Source organism: Taeniopygia guttata, chromosome 18 (genome assembly GCF_048771995.1).
Source record: "Taeniopygia guttata chromosome 18, bTaeGut7.mat, whole genome shotgun sequence".
Taxonomy (NCBI): Eukaryota; Metazoa; Chordata; class Aves; order Passeriformes; family Estrildidae; genus Taeniopygia; species Taeniopygia guttata.
In genome coordinates, this window is record NC_133043.1 from 3,951,478 (window position 1) to 3,972,075 (window position 20,598).

General features: G+C 42.7%; 1 protein-coding gene and 1 long non-coding RNA gene across 6 annotated transcripts in view; one reads left to right on the forward strand and one right to left on the reverse strand.

Moving 5' to 3' along the window:
- Positions 1–4,056: 4,056 nt before the first annotated feature.
- Positions 4,057–8,122, reverse strand: LOC116809059 (uncharacterized). Its single transcript, XR_004369452.3, has 2 exons — positions 7,814–8,122; positions 4,057–4,877 (listed from the first exon to the last, which is right to left on the reverse strand). It is a non-coding gene; the product is annotated as an uncharacterized lncRNA (long non-coding RNA).
- Positions 8,123–8,127: 5 nt separating this feature from the next.
- Positions 8,128–20,598, forward strand: part of TEX2 (testis expressed 2) — a 45,851-nt gene continuing 33,380 nt past the window's right edge. The window contains exons 1-2 of one of the 5 annotated variants that reach the window (XM_072936953.1): positions 8,128–8,347; positions 14,621–14,759. In XM_072936953.1, the coding sequence (XP_072793054.1) occupies positions 14,675–14,759 (85 nt within the window). In that variant the 5' untranslated portion in view covers positions 8,128–8,347; positions 14,621–14,674. Of the gene's footprint in view, positions 8,380–10,385; positions 10,417–14,620; positions 14,760–20,598 lie in introns of those variants that run through there. The other 4 variants (XM_072936955.1, XM_030287536.4, XM_072936956.1 and 1 more) reach the window with 4 other exon arrangements.

Here is a 20,598-nt window from a genome sequence, read left to right on the forward strand (position 1 = left end):
CAGGGACCAGTTGATCTCTGCAGAAGGATGGTATGTTCAGCATGACTGAAGGTATCAGCTGGTTCAGCCCTGGAGCCTCAGAACATCGTGTACACTGCAGAAATCCAGTTTAGTCATGGCTGGAGGGAGGCAAGGGCTGGTCTGTTAGAAACAACCTGACACATACCTGTGCTTTGTCAAACAAGAAACACTGAAAGGGATGTCTTTAACTATCATTTCCTTTTCCTTTCTTTTTTTTTTTTTTCTTGAAGCTAATCTTTTCCCACTGAGTTGCTTCCTTTCTGACTTTTCCAGAGTGAATCACACAGCCCTACATGTCTATCTGTATTCCCAAGGGGACTGTGGAAAGCAAACCTGACTAATGTCCCCTGCAAGGAGAAAATGATAATTGATGCTTTTTAATTACAAGTTTCCTGCATTATGGTCTAGTTTTTCAGCTTATAATCATTAACAAGTATAATAGAGACTTAAGTAAATTGTTGCCTTTTCTTCTTTTATAGCGTATGTAGGTCAGATTTTCATGAGTAAGAGTCATTATCTCTGACACACTAATGAGAGCACTGACTGCTGACAAAGGTCATATCTGTGTTTTCTTTGTTGCATACAAACATGGAGAGGGCTGTGTGCTCCCCGTTGCTGTGTCTTCTAGAGTCATTTCACTGGTCCAAAATCACTTGGTGCTCCTCACAAAGCACAAATCATAAAGCTGCTTTACACCTGCTTTATACTTATGTCAGTGAAAGATAAGGCTGAGGACAGAGGAGTGTCAGCATCATCATGTCCCCAGCACATGCATCCTTGGCTTTTCAAGATCTGTGCACTTGCAGTCAAAGGGACGAAGTTCCTGCCTTTCCATGAGGAAATGAATGGAGCTTTTAAGTCCTCTCTTTGACCAAAGCACTTAAAAGGTTTTATGCCCAGTAGATTGTTTCTAATAGCAGGGAAAATTGATCACTTAGGCCTTTTATTTACAGAGAAAGTCTAAAACTCTGCTTCCTCTAAAATCAGAGGAATCAGGAATTCTCTTTCTCTGCATGCTATTTCAATCATTTTAGCCAGCACTTATCCAGAAGCACTTTTTTTATTCTCAAGGTCGTTCTTGTAGGGTTCATCTGGTTCTGCCTGGTTTGGAGACAAGGCTGCTCCTGTAGGAGCTAGGGGCTCCCTATCACCCCAAGCACTGCCCTCCTGCCTGCATCTTCCAAGCCTATGTTTTCCATCTGGTAGAAACCTTGAATGCACCAACTTCTCCTCCATATTTTGCCTTTTGCCTTCTAAGGATGGCTGTTCCTCTTTTAGCTGCCTGCTTGTTTATGAGAACTTGGTTGTTTCTTATGCAAAACAACATCCAGTGAAAGGCAGCATTAAACCTGTTTGGGCCTGGTAAGCTTTTTCCTGACTCTGTGTCAATTGGGGTTACACAGGCAGCATGTGGCATTGTGCTGAGGAAGAGTAAATCCTTTGCACACTTATTGTCAGTGACAAGGAGCAGGAATAAGTGATGGAACTCGGGCAAAATGAGGTTCTCACTGTCCAAGTGTTTTTACTCCATACTCCCCTACCAATAGAGAGGAATATCCCTTTGACCAACCAGCAGGATGCATTGCTAATAGCAATTTTAATTTCTCTGCATTCCCTGCCCTATTTATCATATTTAACCTTGGATTTATTTGTAGAGAACTGCTCAGAGAGTCTTGTTTAACAGAGGAAGAAACAGGAAGAAAGCCTGGACATGGCGTGTTTTCTTGCAATATTGCCCTGGATAGTTTCCAATCTGTTAATGGATGAACACTGACATCTAAACCATCCCCAGGGGAGGTTCAAGATCCATCTGACTTCACTAAGATGTTCCTAAATAGCTGTAACAAGCCTATACTTCAAGAGAAATAAATTTTGCTATTTTTGAAACATGGAGGTTTTGGAAGGCTTTGAATATCAAGATTAATTCTCTGTCTAAATGCAGTGGAAGGTAACACAGACTGGTGAGTCCCAGTCAAACCTGGAGGGTTTTAATATTGTCTGGAATCTGGATTTGATGTTCTAAAAGCTTAGACATGTTTAGTTTACTTTTTATTCCAGTGCAGACTCTGCATGTACATATCAGATTCCTTAGTATATCTCATTGGATTCTTGTGGAAAACATATACATTATCCATCAGCACTTGAAATTATGACTCAAGAATTATTGCTGGATAGAATACTGAGCAATATTTAATTGAAAGATTTAATGGCACTCTGAGAAAACCCCAAGGTCACGTGGAGCCAGATGCTGCCCTGCTTAGTGTGATGCTGCTTGCAGGAAGTGGCAATAGGGGATGGCTGCAGGAGCTGGACAGAAGGGTCAGCGCACCTGGGCAGGTTTGGAGACTGGGTTATGCATCAAGTCATGAAAATTACACAGGGAAGGTGAGCAGAATATTCTCAGTGCCTCACGAGTCACCTACCTGGCATGTCTGAGCTAAGAGGCAGCTCTGCTCTCCAGTCTTGCCACTGAGAGTCCTGTTTGGAACCTGTCCCTTTTCATTGCCTATAACAGATATCCTAAGGAGCATAGGTTCCTTATTTAGCCACCTGAATGATTAGCACAGTGAGATGTTATTTGATAAATCTCTGTGCTGAGATCTTCCCCCTAAAGTGCTAAAGGAGAATGTGAAGCCCAGAACAAGAATCCAGTTGTGGAGGCACTGAGAACTTCTGGCTTTGGAAGCTGAGTCAGAATCTGTTGGAGAAATGGGCCAGGCTAGAGCTGCCACTGGTGGTTGGCTGTAGGGGGAGCAGAGAAGGATTGAATCTTGGCTATGGTAATTTTGTGTGACTGCACAGGCAGTGCTCTGAGTGCTTGGTCAGAGCCAGTTCTTTAACCTGGGAAAACATCAATCCTGTGTTTGCTTTCAAAGCTGGCTCTTGTTTGTTCCAGGGTGTGACTGCACCTTCATGTTCTCATTGTTTAAGCCCAGCCTCCCCAGCAAAGCTCAGCTGGAAAAAGATGTGCGAGTATGGGCCACGAGGATGCTACTGCTCAGTGGAAGGTTACAAGTTCCTCACACCTCTGTGAAGTTCATGTAAATAAAGGTTCTAGCAACTTTCATGTCTGAAATTACACTGTCTAGAATAGCACAACAGCCTAAATTATATCAGCCTTATGAAAACAGCGTATATTGTTTACACCTTCAGAACATGGAAATGACCCTGACTACCTATGCCTTTTCTCCATCTCAGCTGGAAAAACCAAAGTCAGTGTTTTATCCCTCTTTTGTAACTAAGAGTTCACCCCATGCTGCCATTTCTGATTCTGTTTCAGCAGGTATACATTCAGCTCTGGGTCAGGTGTTAATGCTCTCAGAACAAAGACATCTAAGCAAGATATGGCTGTTTTTATGAGAGTGATGTTTTGATCTCATGCCAGCACAATCGAGGAAAAATTCCCATTAAGTCTATTGATGTGAGTCTTTCCTTGAAGGGGACACTCAGAGAACCTCAGCTGAATTATATTTTAAAGTAGATTATTAAATTCTATTAAGACCTATGCAGATATTCATATTCAGAATTAAGTGGCATTAATCTGATTTAGTGTACTTTACTTGGAAAATGAAGAAAGCTAAATCAAATGAAGGCCACTTTAACTCTGAATAACAAAACTAACTCTTGTGACTTTCAAGTCACAGGTATTATTAATTCAGATTAATTTTTCTGACTTTCCCTGTGAAGACAAGGGGCAATAAAATCACCAAAGACAGCCCGACCACATGTTCTTCTTCTGCCCCCAAAAAAACGTTATAGACCTCCTGACAGTTGGTTTGGACTTGTGTATCTAAAAGCTGCTGTTCATTTCTAGTCTATAGCCAATGCTCTAACCATTTAAATTAGGCGCATCAGTGTAGAACCACAGCATCTGTCCAGGCAGGAGCAGGAAGGTGCTGTTGCCTGGTGTTAATGCTCCTGTGCATGTGGAAAACTTGCAGTGTATGTGGCTGATTTAAACATGTATCTTCAGCTGTTCTGTAATGTCAGAACTAAATTTACTTGTAGATTTAAAATAGGTGAATGATTTGACAGTTGAAAGGTCAGAACACAGTGTTTATTTCGTGCTTTGCTTGCCCTGATTAACAGAAAATTTTCTGTAGCATCTGACATTATTGTCAAGGCCTTGTGGTGCAATCCCTGCACAGACAAACTGCAGCCTTAGTGCCACTGTATCCCCCAACCTTCCCCCAGCTTTGGATTTTGCCACAGTTGCACTCTGGAGTGCTCCAGCACTCAGCCACAATATCCTATCTCACCAAGGTCTCGCTGGAGGGAGGAGTATTGACTTCTCCACCATGTGCAGATCAGATTGCAGGCTTTTAGAGTTTTGTACATTTGCCAGGTACACTGAAATACAGATACCAGCTCATACAACCTTGCTGTGACTTTGGCAGCAGGCACGTGGCTATTCTGGGTGGCCCAGGGACACCAGTGATGGGTGGCATCGCTGCAGGTGTGCCCTGGCCACTTCCCCAGTCTGGATTCAGTGTCAGGGAGAGACAAACCCATGTGAGAACCATCCAGAACGTTTTGCAGGTCTGAGAGAAGCCAGTGCAAATTCCCAGCACTGAAACTGCCTGACCCAGGCTGCCCTGCAAAACACCTTCCCTGGGACCAGCTCTGCCTCTGGGTGTCACCTCGGCAGCAGCAGCAAACCTTGACAGCTCTGCCCTGCACCATCTGGCCTTGCTTTAGCCTCTCCTGTGAATCCACCTGAGCTCCTGGCAGCCACCAGAGGCTCTGCTGGACATGGCTGCAAGCTGGAACCTCCTCTGGCTCTGGCAATGTGGCTTCTCTGAGTGCAAGGACTTGAGCAGCTTCATATAGCTGGTTCTCCACAGATACTTGGGAGTCTAGAAGCAATAGATAAATAAATAAATAAATAAATAAATAAATAGATAAATAGGAAGATCACAAAGGCAAATGAGAACTAAATTCCTGTAATTTTAAAATGTTGTTTCTCTTCAACATTCTTTGGGATATTTTGTTTTACAGATGGATTTGAGACCTGCCTGCTTTTGTAATTGAGGAGTTATGAATGCTCTGGTCTTTTCCTACCTTAATGATTCTGTGATCTATCCTCAGCTGAGCTTTAAAAATGATGCAGCAATAAAAATCCCCAAACCCCAGAATAATGTGCTTTAGCACAGGAAGCAACAAGAGCTCAGAACTTCTGCAGTTCCCAGGGGGATTTTAGAAACTGAGAAGCAGATTTGGAGCCAGGCTTGGGGAGCTGACTGGGGAGGCTCCCTGGGGCTGTGCCCCTTTGTGCCAGCAAGGAGCCAGGCCCAGGGGCTGGGATCAGTGTCAGGAGAAGTGATGGGGTGGAGGACAGGATGGGCAGTTTCCAAGTTAGACAATTCATATCCAAAGACAGCAGTGAAGCCACTGGCAGAGAAAGAATTTGAGAGGTGCTGAGAACACTCTCACTGGGGTGTTTGACAAGCAGAAGATGGGCCCACAAGAGCTGTGGAAGGAATGTGGCTTTCAGGAAGCTCATACTCCCCTCCATACCACAATCAGAGCCAGCTGAAGCACTGAGAAGCCCCAGCATTGCCAGTCCTTGTTGGGCTCTGTACACACTGGGTGGGCTGGAGCTTTGTTTGCGATTTTTCCATGCTAAGCTTCTTTCTGTTGTGTTTAATGTTGCACTGGTAACAACCAAACAAACCAACAGTAAAGCTGCTCTCACACACACAACCCTGTGTTTGCCAAGATTCACACGTTCAGGCTCAGCTGCTGCCTCATTCCTCTTAAAGCTTCTCAGCATAAAATTGCAAGCAGGGCTGTCCTGCAGCTCTCAGGTCTTCCCCAGGATTTGTGAAAACTATGTAGAATCCCAAAGCTCATGTAATGTTCTTTTCTCACAAAAGTAGAGGCTTTAAACTGCCCTGAGCTGTGAAATTCTGAGGGGGGCATTATAGCGAAATGAACTGAGCTTCACAGTAGCTCTGGGGGAGAAATATTACCTATTATTTTACAGCCTGCTCAAGCACTGCTTTTAAAGGTATTTAAATGTCTCCCTCACATATTCCAAAAGATTAAAGTAATTCTTTTCAAAAGCAGCTCCTGACTGTAGATACCTGTTTCTAGAGCCTGCAGGCTGCTGCTTCTCAGAATGACTGTACACCTATAGGGATAGGGAAGTAGTAAAAATAAATAAGCACTACTTTATTCTCTTTCTTTTTGTAGGATAGGTGGAAGGTAAATAATCCAAGAAAAGGATTTACTCTCACAGCACTGAGTGATTCAAATATTCCGAGATTTTTTCCTTTTGCCCCACTTCCACCTGACTGGGACTTGCTTTTAGAAGAGGATTCCCATGAAGCCCAGAGTGTGGTGCCCAGTTTTTCCCAGAGCCTGCCTCCAGCCTTTCCTCAGCACATACCATGCTATGGAAGAAGCCTGTGCTGAGGACCAAACTCCAGGTGCACAAATATTTATCTTGAGGTCAGGAGTTTTAGTCCACATGTTGCCTAAGTTACATGCAAAGTGAGGGCAGAAAAAGCTTCAGAGATTCCAGTGAGTTGCTTGTATTTTAATACAGCCAAAACCAATCCATCAGCTACAGCTTCAGCTGTAGGCTCTGCTCCTGGAGGGAAAACCTGTTGTTAAGGAAACAACTATTATCTTATCTTCAGACTCTGGAAACATTAACATCAGCTTTGTAAAAGGATTCAAAGGTCTTCCTAGATACAAGAGCAGACATGAACAGACACATGTCTGAGATGAATACGTGTATCTGTATTTCAAACAGAATGTTGTCTTTTTCACAAAAAAAATCAAGACTAAATTGAGGTTCTGCAGTGACACTCAAATAGTGCAGTCTTTTGCCCAGTTCCTTCAGTTCCTTCAGCTGTGAGCCTTAAGACTGCTGAGTTTAGTGCTTGGACATCCAACAGCTTGAAGGCTCTGACCATCCATTTGGTGAACTCAGGCCATTCCTCACTGAAGCAGATTTTGACAGGTGCTGGCTGCTCTCAGTAACTCTGGTTTTCTATTACATGCAGGAATCCTGCTTTTTAAAACAGAACTCAGAGATGCCTGTGAATAAGTCACTTCCACAAGCACTGAAGTGCAATTTAATGAGAGAAGCAGTCTGAGTGCTACCTGCACCTACTTCTCACCTAAACTGCAACCCGTACTACGTACCATATGTATAATGCCTGGTGCAAGAGCACCCCGGACCTCAGCACAGCTACAGCTGCAGGTAACATAGGAAACTGTTTGAAAATTAATAATTTATATTTAACTCTTTGCAATGGCTAATTTGGAATAATTTGAATTCTGCTCACATATCCCACTAAATGTTGGTTAGTAAATAAACTTTGTCCCATCACCTCATAAAGTACCAGAAATTTAAAGGCTGGTATGAAATAAAGAGTCTGAAAGATCTTGCAGGATTCTTTATGTTTTAATTCGAACTGAAAATATTAAAGAGAAGATATCTGGCACAGCCAAATTAACCCAAGGGTTGACTAAAGAAACCTGGGCCAGCATCAGTCTGATCCAGTGTAATGCTGTAATGTCATCATTAACTGCCTTCAGAAGCAGGAGCAATTAAGTAAAGGGTAAAAGCAGTAGAAAGGCTGTAATTTATTGCATAAGACCATTATTGAGAAAACAACCTTTTGACACAGAGAATTTTTTTTTTTCTCTGTCTGCTGCAAATTGGGAAATATGAAGGGTAAATAAAATGACCTCTGCCAGGGCATGTTTCCTGGGATAAGTGCCTGCTCGGTGAGGGAGCCGATAATTTTGGGTATTTCTGCAATGCTGAGATACCAACCAGCTTCCCGGTGCCTGGTCGCGCACACGCTTCCTGCCGCAGCCGCTCCCTCAGCGATGCCAGCGGCGAACGCCGCGCGGAGCCCGTGACACGAACGCGCAGCGAGCGCCGCGTTCTGGGCCCGGCGGATTACCGGGGCGCGGGCGGCTCGGCACGCCCGGCAGCGGCTGGGGCCGCGGGGCTCCTCGCGCTGGGGCCGTTCCGGGCGTCATCACCACCGGCCGCTGGAACACCGGCTGCGCCCGAGGGACGGACAGGGCCGCTCCTGCTGCCAGGGCTCCCCCCGTCCCACTCCCTGTCCCCATCCCCGTCCCTCTCCCGCCCCCGCTCCGTCCCGCCCCGTCCCGCCCCGTCCCGTCCCGCCCCTCGGGCCGACGCTGCGGCGGCTCGGGCAGGCCCGACCCCCGCGGGGCCCGGATTGGCGGCGCCGCCGCCTCCCCGCCGCTGCCGCCGCCCGGCGCGGGCAGGAGCGGCCAGTGCCATGAGCCGGGGCTGAGGTGAGGGGCTGGGGCAGCGCCGACAGCCGCGGCTGAGGTGAGGGGGCCGGGCAGTGCCTGAGGGCTGAGGTGAGGGGGCCGGGCAGTGCCTGAGGGCTGAGGTGAGGGGGCCGGGCAGTGCCTGAGGGCTGAGGTGAGGGGGCCGGGCAGTGCCTGAGGGCTGAGGTGAGGGGGCCGGGCAGTGCCTGAGGGCTGAGGTGAGGGGGCCGGGCAGTGCCTGGGGGCTGAGGTGAGGGGGCCGGGCAGTGCCTGAGGGCGGCCGGCGGCCCCGCGCCGGCAGCGCCCGGCGGTCCCCGCGGGCTGCGGGCAGGGAGGAGCGCAGGGGCCGAGGCGGCGGGTCCGCCGGGCCGCGGGCGGCTCCCGGGCCGGGCAGGGCGGATGGCGGCCGGGGGGGAGCGGGGCCGGGCCGGGCTGGTGCGGGGCTGGGCGGGATGCAGCCGCTCGTCCTCGGCGTTTGCCGAGCCAGAGGTGCCGCTGGGCAGGAGCTGCCGGAGTACGAGCGACACCTTAAAAACAAGCGACAGGGGAGGCGGCAGCGGTCGCTCCTGCTGAACCGGGGGAGAATTTTTCAGTTGGCTTTTACCACTAAAGGCGAGAGGTTTCCTGTCTACTAAAATTGTTTCCTCTCTCTTGCCCTAGCTGTCAGCTCCTTGCTTTCTGCTTCTCTTAGTTTTAAGTGTCATCTGTGTTATCTTCATTGCAGTTCAGATGCTAAAACGTGTCCTGTGTCTCTTCAGCGTGTGCTAAAGTTCCTTCTAAATGTTTCTGCTGAACTTCATGGTGATTTCTATCTGTCAGCAACTGTCTTGAGGAACTCCTGACCATAATTTTGGGAAATGAAGTACACAGCGGAGGTTAATTTAAACTTTTGTATGCCACTTAATTATTAATATTTATCTTATTACCATAAGATAAACTAGCATAAGTCTTCAGTGCTGTAAGATTATCTTCTGTTAAGATGCTTTGTCATACTCCTCTTTCAAGTTGATATTGCCCGTGTAACTCGGGATAAATAAGACATGATCACAATTTCAGAGGTGTATATTTTCACAAGAAGATGTTGGTTTTTTAGTGCTAAAAGAACTTAATATTCCTAAATTAAATAAAATTTAGGCAGTGTGAGTACTCTGTTTTGATTTTCTTGAAGCTGAAAATGTGCTAAATGAGAGGTAAAAGGACTTTATCTTAAGGCTTAAATGGTAAACTAGTGATTTGGGATGTTAAAATTGACCCTTAAAGACTCTGACATGATGCTGTTTTATGATTTATGAGAAGTTACTGTTCTGTCCGACTTCAGAGCTGATCCAGCAACGTGCTGTGTTATGGGTGGCATATTAATTATGCTCTAAGTAGGTGCTGAGGCTTGAGGTGTTGTTTCTAAAGCAGTGCAGGGTGCTTTCTCCCTTGAGTAAAAGACCAAGAAATTGATTCTGTGCTCAGAGGTGTCTTACACTGGAGTTCGCTGGGTATGATATTGCCTGGGAGTTGTACTGGCAAGCTGAACACTTCTGTTGTGAATGACACTTCTGGTCCATGCAAAGAACTTACTAAAATGACCTGTTTCAGGAAAAAAAATGATCATTGAATAAAATCAAAAGTTAAAACTTGAAGAAGGACATGGCCCAATAGTGTGTAATAACTGCATACTTCTTTTTGTGTGATAACAGCTCTTAAGACTTCCAGCTTTTAATACTAAATGCTTAGTTGTTTCTAACTAAAGAACTTCTAAACCAAATATTTTCCAAAGTAAAGAATGTGGAGCAGGAAGGCTGGACATAATGGGTAATGCAGTAATTTCTCTGTTGTGGTAGGTGTGTAAACAAAGTAATGGGAGATAATGAAACTCACTTAGCAAATAAAGGGCTGATATAACTGAAATACATTTAAAATCATGGAGCTAGAGGACTGAGGATGCAGTGTTGCATTCCAACAGCTTTTTAGTTGATCAGTTTGGGGTCTGTGTTGCTCTACCCCTGCCTTCTGTGCCAACTCAACCAATTCCCTGTGATGAAATCAGAAGGTTTCTCTTGTAGCACGTCTGAAAGGCCACCAGAGTTGCACTGTGTGGGTGAAGGTGACCAGTCACAGGCATGGCACTGGGCATAGGTAAGGACATGTTCCCCTGTCCTGCTCTCCAGGACTGAGCTTTAGCCAGTTTCTGCCCGTGAGATGAATAAATTGTGGTGCTGGGCGTGCAGAGTGTAACTGATACCTGCCCAGGAGCTGAGGAAAAATGAAGGCTGCTCATTAGGATAAACTGTGGGTTCCAAAAGAATGGAGGAGAGGATAAGTAAATTCTGGTCTTAAATACAGTTTTGGAGCTTGGAAAAGTCCCTCAAATCTCTGGATTTTTATTATTTTTCTTTGGTAAGCTAGAAATTGTGGTATCAGATGTCTGCAGTAATAATGCCAATTCAGTATGCTCTAAAACATTTATCCATTAATAAATGCCTCATGTTCTAGAAACCCTTACTGCCCTAAATGAAACAATCAGATGACAATGTATGCTGGAAAATGAGAGCATAATGTAGGCTTAGAGACTGGAGAGAAAAAAAGATAGGAGTTAATACTGTGAGCTGTCATGAGTGTGTACTTTGTATTAGAAGAGATGTATTCAGAGTAGAAACCAACTCTGGAAGTCCACAAGGGTGCTACATGTGCCTGATAAAGGGCATGAACATTTTTAAGTAATGCAAAGTGGACACTTGAAAGGATGTGTTGTGCTTTCAAGGTGGACAAGGGTAGAACATTGAGCTACTGAGAGAACAATATCCTGTCAGAACTGTTGATGCAAAAAAATGTGTACCACTCCTTATTGTAGATGATTGTGCTAAATGGTTCAGATTCACAAAGTAAATTATTTGGTTTGGGGGGTTATTGTACTGCAAGTGGTTGAATTAATCATCTTTGCTGGACAAAAATCCCAATTATTGTGTCATAAAAAATACATGATCGGCTGTTCTTGACAGAATTGTGAATTATCTCTTCTTGGAAGTTAGCTTCTATAAAGCTTCTGTTAACATGGCAAGCACAGAAGTTCGAAGGCAGAAGATTAATAATAATTGATCAACATCCCATTTCCAGCTTAAGACAAGAAGACCTGAAGGTTGTGCATTGGCTGGGAGGGTTTATCCTCACCCAGCAGCCTCAGCCCCTGCTCTCTCAGAGCATTGTGAGGGGTGAGGTTTGACCTCCTGCAGAGATAGCACTGAAGTAGCTTCCTCTTCAAAAGAGCTATAAGTGAGTGGATTTGCTTGGATTTGGGCCAAGCTTTGCGTGTATCACATGTCGTAAAGTATTTACGTACTTGACAAATGGAATTTTAAGTCTTTTAAGGTAATTTTTATGTTCTTTCACACAAGTCCTTACTGGAGTTTTGCACTGTAGGCTGCCTTGTGCTAACTTGGTTTCATGAGTTTGAGTCTGTGCAGAACAAAATCTCCTCTCCTTGGTCACTAGCAATGCAACCAGTGTAGTGCAAGACTCCCAGTCAGACCAGTTCAGTAATGCAGAATCTGCTTCTTTCATAATTTCCTTTAAAGGACTCCTTGATGACCATTATGTCTGAAAAATAAAAACCATGTGTCTTAAGTTGAAACTGCTCAATGGAAGTATCTGAGAGGCATTGCTGGAAGGCTTCCTGTGTTAGCCACGGCCAGTCTTGCTTCTGTTGGACGTGGTGAGAGAAATGAAGCAGAGGAGCAGGTTTTGATGGTAGAGTAGGTCAGAGTGACTGAGGTGTCTGCAGTGTGCAGTAATCCCTGTAAGTTTTTCTGGTGTTTTTTCTTCTTGTTTCACCCTGTGGGAGAAAAGAAGTTCCAGGGTGTTATTATTTATTCTCTGGGTACTCTTGTCTCTGTTGAAGCCACTTCTTGATGTTTTTGGAGAGACATGAGACTATAATGATAAAGCAGGGTTTATTCTCTGATCTTGCCTTTCTGCTCCTCAAAACTCCTGCTTCTCTGTTTCTCGTCTTTCCTATTTGTTTTAACTCTCTCCTCTCCTGACAGTAAGGTGTGTTACTCTGCTATGCAAAGTCCAAATCAATACCCAGTGCAGTTGGGGTTCTAAAAGGGAAGAGGACTGATGGACAATGGATACCAGAAGATCAATAAACATGGTCAACAGTGGTGTTTCCCCATAAAGGCCAGGAGGGCAGTGGAAATGAATCGTGGTGTGAACCAGGCTTTAATATTCATTACCCAGTGTCTCAGTGGTTTATAAAGTGTTGTGCTCTCTGACCCTGCTAGTGTTGGATGATAGGAATATTGCAGGAGAATGTTCCTTAGTGCTGTGACTACGTTTCATAACCTGCAGGACTGTTACCCTGGAGCTCTGAGAAGATGGGATGCTCAAGCTTAGAATAGGATCTCTTTCAAGAGTATGAAAATGGTTATTCAGGAATTGGAGTGCTCTTTTAAAGGATCTGTTTGGTCCAAAAAATTGCTATATTGGGTTTTAATAGTGGAAATTGAAGACAGAGCTACAAGACTTTCGATCTTACTCTGGATTTCATGTGTTTTGTTTAAATTACACTTCAGTTGTAAAATAGGACTACAAAATTACAATCACAAAGGTATGGACTCCTTTGATACTGGAAATTTCAAAGCAGATGGCAGAGGAGTGAAATGTGAATGTGACCTGTCATGAGCTGCAGTGAAGTACTGATTTGAAATTAAATAGAGAGATGTGAGAAACATTCTGTTTCCCTGGAAGTCAGGATTAAGACTGAGAAAAGAAAACTGTTTTTATGAGCCCAGACAGGCTGGAAGAATGAGGGTTCTGTGTGGGGAAGGAGCTGGTGGTGCTCACACGCTTGTGTTGTGGGAGTTTGGATAGGAAATGTCACCAAACATGTGACATGGAGAGACAGTGGAAGTTGTCTGAGTTGTGCTCGCTGTCTGCTGCCTGCGAGCTGCAGCATGTTCTGCTTCCTTGTCCTCTGAAGCCCCAGGTTCCCAGAGCCTGCCTGTGCCAGGCTCTGCCAGGGATCCATCCCAGACTCCTCTGGCTGAGGCCAGGAGTGATGCCCTTGCCAGAGCAGAGCACTGCAGAGCATTCCCACAGCCCTGCCTGCTGTCACCTCCCACTTGTTCACATCTCCCTGCCCCACTGTGGCCAGGGCAAGGTGGAGAGTCTCTCTGAATGCTTTCCAAGACAGGCATTACCATTCTGCTTACTTAGTAGGTATCTGTCATCCCTGTTGCCTGGAGAGACTTCATTTTTTTTCCTAATACTCTTGTGTAATACTTGGGGTTGGTCACATAAATACTTTGGTGGGAAATGAAAGCGATCTGTACAACTCTTGATTTGTTTGGAGTTGCTGTGACGTTTGATAAGGCTTATCTTTGTAGGACCTCCTCAGTAGCATTTCTTTTTGTCTAATCATTTCCACACTTCTTCCTTTTCTACTTAACTTGAAGTATTAAACAAAGGAATTAGGAGAAGTGGAAAGAACTAAGCGGGAGATAATCCTGAATGTCTGTCAACTCAGAAGCGTGCTGGTTAATAAATGCTGTGCCAGGTTTTGAATAAACTTTCTGAGCAAATGCGTGACAACTTTACAAAAGTGTTTTTATAGAAAAGAAAAATGTGTTACTCTTCTATTTATATGTTATTTTTAGCGAGTAGCAAGAGATGTGGATGGAGAACAGACCAGCTGTGCATACAAACTTTCTCTTATTTTGTAATTCCCTTTATTCCCTTTTATCATTCCCTTTTTGACAACAGGCTGAATGTTCCCAGAAACCTTAACACTGCTGAGAAATTTCAGGCAAGCTGAAAGCAGTGCCTGGCAGTTTCAGAAAACTCTGTGAGTGTCTGAAAAGATGCATTAAGAGGTGTGTTGTATTTAAAAGTGTAAATATTTAGTTGTTTGGCTCTCCATTTATTTTGTTGTCCAGCTTTGAGATGTGGATTGGCAATGGTTTTGGAGTATTAAACAGTTTTTATGAACTTTTGCTTTTCTGATTACTTGGGCCAACTTTCCAGTTTTACTTTTAAATCCTACCTACATCCTAGCTATCATTCTTTCTTCCACATTAAAACTTCACAATTGAAATGATAAAAATGAGTAAATTGTGGTGCTGCCCCATGAGTGTTTTTTTTTTTTTCTCAGGGTTTATTTTTTTAATCTGCTTCTTCCATCCAGCTGCCCTAAGCAGTGCATATACCAATGAAAATGCCCTGGACTGACTGTTTAGCAAATGTCTTTGTGGACAAAAATGGGTGAGGTGTGAGCAGTGGCTTCTTGAGCCTCCTCCTCCAGTAACCCCAGCCAAGTTAATGCTGATTTGTGTGGTCTGTTCAGATCTCTGGCTGCTGAGGAAGGGATTGTCTGTTGGCATAACACTTCTGATCCTTCATGGAGCTGGGAGATCTTTTGAGGAGGTGTGGTATGGAGGCTGTTCCTGATTTTCACAGAGAGGAGCTTGTGGTGAGGAATGGAGGTGAGAGATTTCCATCCCATGTGTGCATTTCCACTTGCACTGCTCAATTCAGTTTCTCCAAAAGAGTGACCAATGTTGTCCAAAGCCTTTGTTGTACAGAGCACATTGTGTAGAGGCAGCTCTGTAGGGATGGGAGCAGCTCCTCACCCTTCAGTCGCCTATTTTGTCACCTTATCCTGGAAGACAACCTGAGATGCCACTCCTGCTTGGCTTCTTCCCTGACCTCTCTGAACAATTAAAAGCCTCGTTTACACACCCACACCCTGATGAGTATGTGCTGTGCATACCCACAAACCTACTCAGGGTGCTTGTAATTCAGAGCTTGGCTCTCTTTGATAAACAAATGCCTGGTGGATGAATTAAGCATGGATATAGGAACATTGCCCTGTGCCTGAAATTAGACTTGCCTGCGTAATTCTGTAATTGGACAAGGCAGGATATGGCTCAAAGACACTTATTTCCCTTTGCCCTTTTGAATCCATCTGGTGGCTTTTGCTGTTCTTTTATCTCCCAGCAAATCAAGACCTTAAAATTGATGACCTAAAATTAATTTCCTTGAAGCTGCTTTAATGACACTTCTCTTTCTGTGCATGTGTGTGCACAAAATGTAACCCACATAGAGGGGAGTGCATTCACCCTTAACTGTTTTTTAACTTGTTGAGACTGTAAAAATTATTTCTAAATGCAGTAGTAGAAATTTTTATGGTGTTGAAGGCATTTCCTGGGCAAATTACACTGATGATACCTGTTTATTGAATAAAAAAATATAGGATAAGAAAGGAAAGACTTTAGCTCCTTTTTACAAGGAAGTAACTGCAAAAGAGAATGACAATAGAGAGTTTGCATTAATACAGCTTGAATGTAAAGTAGAACTGCAGTTCTTAAAAATTCATTAAGATTTTAAGCTGTTCACATTGTGCTGTGAATTCAACAGGTAACTGGTGAATTCTGGTGTGTATTGCTACAAGACACCCACCTGCTGACTTTTTTACTTTTCAGCCTGTGAGGTTGTCAGATGAAATTCCTGGAGACCACTACGCTGATTAATGTTCTCAGAAGTGAGATCTGTGTGTGTGTTTTACAGCTCCCTATGTAGCTGGTCAAAATTTAGTATATGCCTCTCTGAAATAGAGTTTTGGAGGAGAGATTTTATTTACAGAAGTCTCATTGTACTGGTCTGCCTTCCACGAAGTTAAGGACCTGTTTCTGTGTGCTATGACTGAATTATACCATAGAGCAAAGGTTGAGAGAAAATAGTAATGGGTGAGAACACTTCTCAAGGAGTGCTGAAAAGTTCAGAAAACCTTTAATGAACTTAAACCTTTTAAGGAAAATTTTATTTTTCTTTAATTTCACACTGGTGGCCTGATTGACACAGGGAATGACCATGTTGGGGTAGATCCATGCTGCTGAGAAAAGAAGAGAGATCTCTGTTTATGTTCTTCCCAATCTTACTTTGTTTGCCTTTTTTTTTTTTTTTTTTTGAGTATTCACATGACTAATGATCCTTCTAGGTTTCTTATCAGTACCACATTTTGAGAGAGAAAAACAGAGTAGGAAGGATCCCCATATGCCCAAGGACCTCACTTTACCCTCTCAGTGTACTGACTTCCTTTCTCCTTGGGAGAAATATGGTGTCTTTAGGTTCCTGTGAAATCATCATTTAAATTCAGAATGTGAGCAAAGCTGTTTTTTTTGGTTTTTTTTCATATATCTATCTCTCATGGTTTCTTAGCAATTAGGCATAAAAAAAAATATGTTGTGGGAGGTGCTCATCATTTCCTGACACAGTTGGTTTCAATGGGAGTCAGGCCTGTAAAGCAGCTGTTAAGGTCAGGCAATCTGTAATTGACCTGTCAGATGTTGCAATTAAAGTGCATTGCAGCTGTTGGAAATAGGAGTTACCTCCATTGCTCCTGAAAAAAACTGAAAAATAACCCGAAACCAAACCACCAGAAAGCTTTAATATGTTTCACTGATTCATTGAGTACCTCTCTCTTCTGTGTGTAATGCAAGAAACAGAGGGGAATGCAGATGGAGCTGCTGCCTTTGATTTCAGTGCTGTTTGTGGCAAGGCCTCTTTCATGTTCTGAATAACAAAGTCCAGGGAAAATTCTTGCCAATGTCTGTCAAATAAGTTTACACCTTGAAATGCTTAGAGTTATAAATACTGTGGGAAAACTAAGAAAATGTATTTACATGAAAATACACATGAGAATGCTTTTGCCACGTGCTGCTTTTTACCTTAATGCTTTTGTGGATTTTGTGAAATATTAGAATATACTGTAATTTAATAACTAGGAATTGTGTAGTTGCTTCAACCCTGTGCACTTGATTGAGTGTTTTTGTGTCTGTCTTATAGTCCAGTATTTTTAATCATAAAGTGCTTAAGCCACTCTTTAATTCAAAGTTGGTTATTGAGAGATGATACTGAAATGTATGTAATAGTTGCAAGGCTCTAGAAGCTTTTGACCAGCTGAAAAGCTCCCCAGAGCCCTTATGTCATGACAGTCATTTGGGAAGCTGGGGAGGTCTGAGTTGTCTGTCCTAATGTTTTTATTGAGCTTCACTTAATATCTGTGCTCATTGAGGGTCTGCAGTGTATTTGTGCTGTGTATTTGCTTGGGTTTTTGGCTTTTGTTAATAAGCAAAATGCTTTGTCCTTAGCAGGGTAGAAATTTAGGTCGTTTGGGGCCATCTGGGTTCCATTTCAGTGTCTTGGATGTTGTCCTGTGCTTGTCACTCTGTCCTCCAGCTGGAAAGCTACAGTGGTGCTGAACTTTTGCATTTTAGTTTCTAGGTATCTGAGTTGAACATAAATCTGAATGAGATGAATGTTGCCTTAAGCAGAGAGAGAAATGTCTGGTACTCGCCAGTTCTAAATCTGACATTTTATTTTCTGGCTATTCTTAGGACAAGGATTCTGAAGAGTTTGTTTTGTTAACCTTCTATGAATTAGTTTAAGTATTTTATGCACAGAAGCTGTCAACAGTAATTTATGATCTCTGCACAGTTCTTACTAGAATATGTGTGATTCTAGAGCTGAATTAATGTGGTTCTCAGTCTTTGCTATTGCTGCTTTAAGGTGTTAGTGACTCTTTATGATCTTACTTGTTCCATAATCTGTGTGAACACTGCTCTTCAATCAGGTAAGTCAGAGAAACATTTTTCTAGCCTTCCTAATAATACTGAAACTAATAATAGCATAATTACCTACACAGGGCTTTCAGAGAAGTCTGGAATTCTAGTCCATTTTCTTCCAAAATTAGATCATAAAGAGCTTTTCTGTTCATGTGGTGCTGGTTTATGTTTCTTTTGTGGTTTCCAGGTAGCAGGAAATGCTGGTAATACCTTTCTCCATTAATTTTTTCATGGAATCCAGTGACAGGAGAGACCATTGCATGGCATGGAGTGATTGGCAGGACTGCCTCTCTTAGGTGCTGGGAACAATTGTTTTAAAGAAACTACAGAGAAGTTTGACTTTTGGGTTGAATTACTTTTGTCCCACCTAACTAAAACTTGATGGCAGCTCTGAAAAGACTGGCATGTTTTGAAGTCCTGTTTATTGGCCTTTTCCTAACCTTTCCTGTCCTTTGGACCTTCAGGGGATTATGCTTGCAGAACCTTCTGAGAAATCCTGATCTGTCATAAATGCATTTTCTGCATTTATCAAAGACACTTTCCCGTGGGTAGATGAGATGCAAGGTGGTGAACAACTGTAATTAATGTGCCCTCTAACAGCAGTTCCCAATGTTAATATTTGCAGCTTGCTCTGTATCTTCAGGTGCCTTAAGATAATTAATTTTCATGTGTTAAGTACAGCTGCCTTTCTAGTTAGGTATGAATACTTTATTTGTATTAAATGTAAATGTAGCCCTCCTCCCTTCCTTAGACAATTTAAGCTTTCTGAAAATAGCCTTGTTTTGGTTTGTTCTTGTTTCAGTTTGTGCCAGCTGCCTGGTCTGTAGATATTTTCCTGTTTTTCTTAATTGTTTATTTTATTTGAAGAGTTTTTCCTTTGCTTCTTAGGGATGTGCTAGGTCCGAAATGAAATACTTCCAAGTATTAAAAGCTTGAGTGCTATTTAATAATACCAGAGAATATCCCCTTCTGTAATTTTGAAAACATCTCTGAGACCTAAGGAAACCATCATTGTGTACTGTGTTTTGTCCTGTCAGCTTAAAAAGCCATGAGGCACCTTGCATGCTAATCCTCTGCAGAACATGAAATTAAAATGAAGGCTGTACATAAGAAATATGAAATTTGATTGATCATTAAAAATCCCCTGGAAAAAAAAAGTCTTTAGATACCTATGGGTAAATCTGTAGATTCCATTCCTTTTTTAATGATCTCTCATAACTACATGGGGACCTAGAGTTTGAGTTACTAATTGGTGCTGATTTTCTGTATCTGAGTTCAGCCTCATGTGGACAAATCTGTTTATTTTTAAAACCTTTTCATATGAAGGTGTGTGATGGTTGTTTCACCTTGGCAGGTACTGTGACTAGTGCTGTAATTTTTTTCTTAGGGAAATGAATGTAAATGTAAGAAGTCCTCTTTGAATGCTCACTTGCTACCTGTAGGCAGTTCTACCTATTGATGTGTATTTGCACTGGGAAAAAAGAGCCTGCAAGACAATTCTGATAAAGCCCTCTTTAATTTAGGATTCAGGGCACCTATTTTACTTAATTGTGGAAACATGCTTTTCTCTAAGTCACTTGGTCAAAATTTCCTGTAAAGATTTCATAGTGGCCTTTAATTTAATCAGAGATGTGGGCAGAGGTATCAGCTGTGGGCTAATCCACAAAGGTTTTAGATAATCTTTTATCAGATTTATGAGGAGGTGATTTTTTTTCCCACTGAGATAAGAGAGCAAGTTACAGTCCTGCACAGTTTATCCTCACAATTTACCCTTTCCACAGGGTGTAGTTTTTTTACGTGTAAACTTTTGATGCTTTATTATGACAGAAATCCAGCATGTTCTGTTGAGATGCAGGGCTTGTGCAGCACCAGAAGATTCTGATGTAGACTCTCCTCCCTTTTAGAAGAGAGCAAATGCAGCAGTTACATATTTATTGCTCAGAAGTGTAAAACCATTGTTGGGGTTTTGAGAACCCAGCAGTTTGAGAAAAGTGGGAAAAGCTGGCTTTAGGCTGTGTCTGAGTTTGCCCTTGGTTTAATGTGTCTATTTCTGAATCCCTTGCTGCAGAAATTTCAGATCTAGGTCTGGAAACTTGTCTTTTTCTGGGGCATTTCTCTTTTCACTTGTGGCCAAATTAGTTTTTTAGGCAATTTTGATACCATCAATTAACTATCTGGAAAAACTACATATTTTAACATAATTTTAAAGACAGCAATATATGTTATAGGAAATGACTAAAACCCCAAAATCTGTGATGGGGTGGGGATATAGTGGTGGTTTGTTACTATTTTATTTCGTTCTGGAAACTAATGAAAGGTCCCTTTGAACTGTTTAATGTGTAGTGTTTTAGAAGGAAAAAGTGCTATCTGTTGCTTGCAATTACAAATGATAAACAAGAATGTAGTTCAGAAGAGGAGAGCATGTGAATGGAGAAAGTATTATGTATGTACTAGAATTTTTATTCATTCTTATTGTGCCAACTGGGAGTGAATGTTCTTTAATATAATTATACTCTAGTGGAGTTTGAATTTATTCCAAAGAGCAGAGCTTTGCCTAAAAACTTCTTTTATTTCTTCTGTTAGGGAAAATGTTGGATTTCTTAAAAATACCACTTCACTTCAGCCATCAGAAAATCATTAAATAAGAAGAAATTAGATTTTTCTGAGTTTCTGGAGAACCTTTAACCGCTTAGCTTTT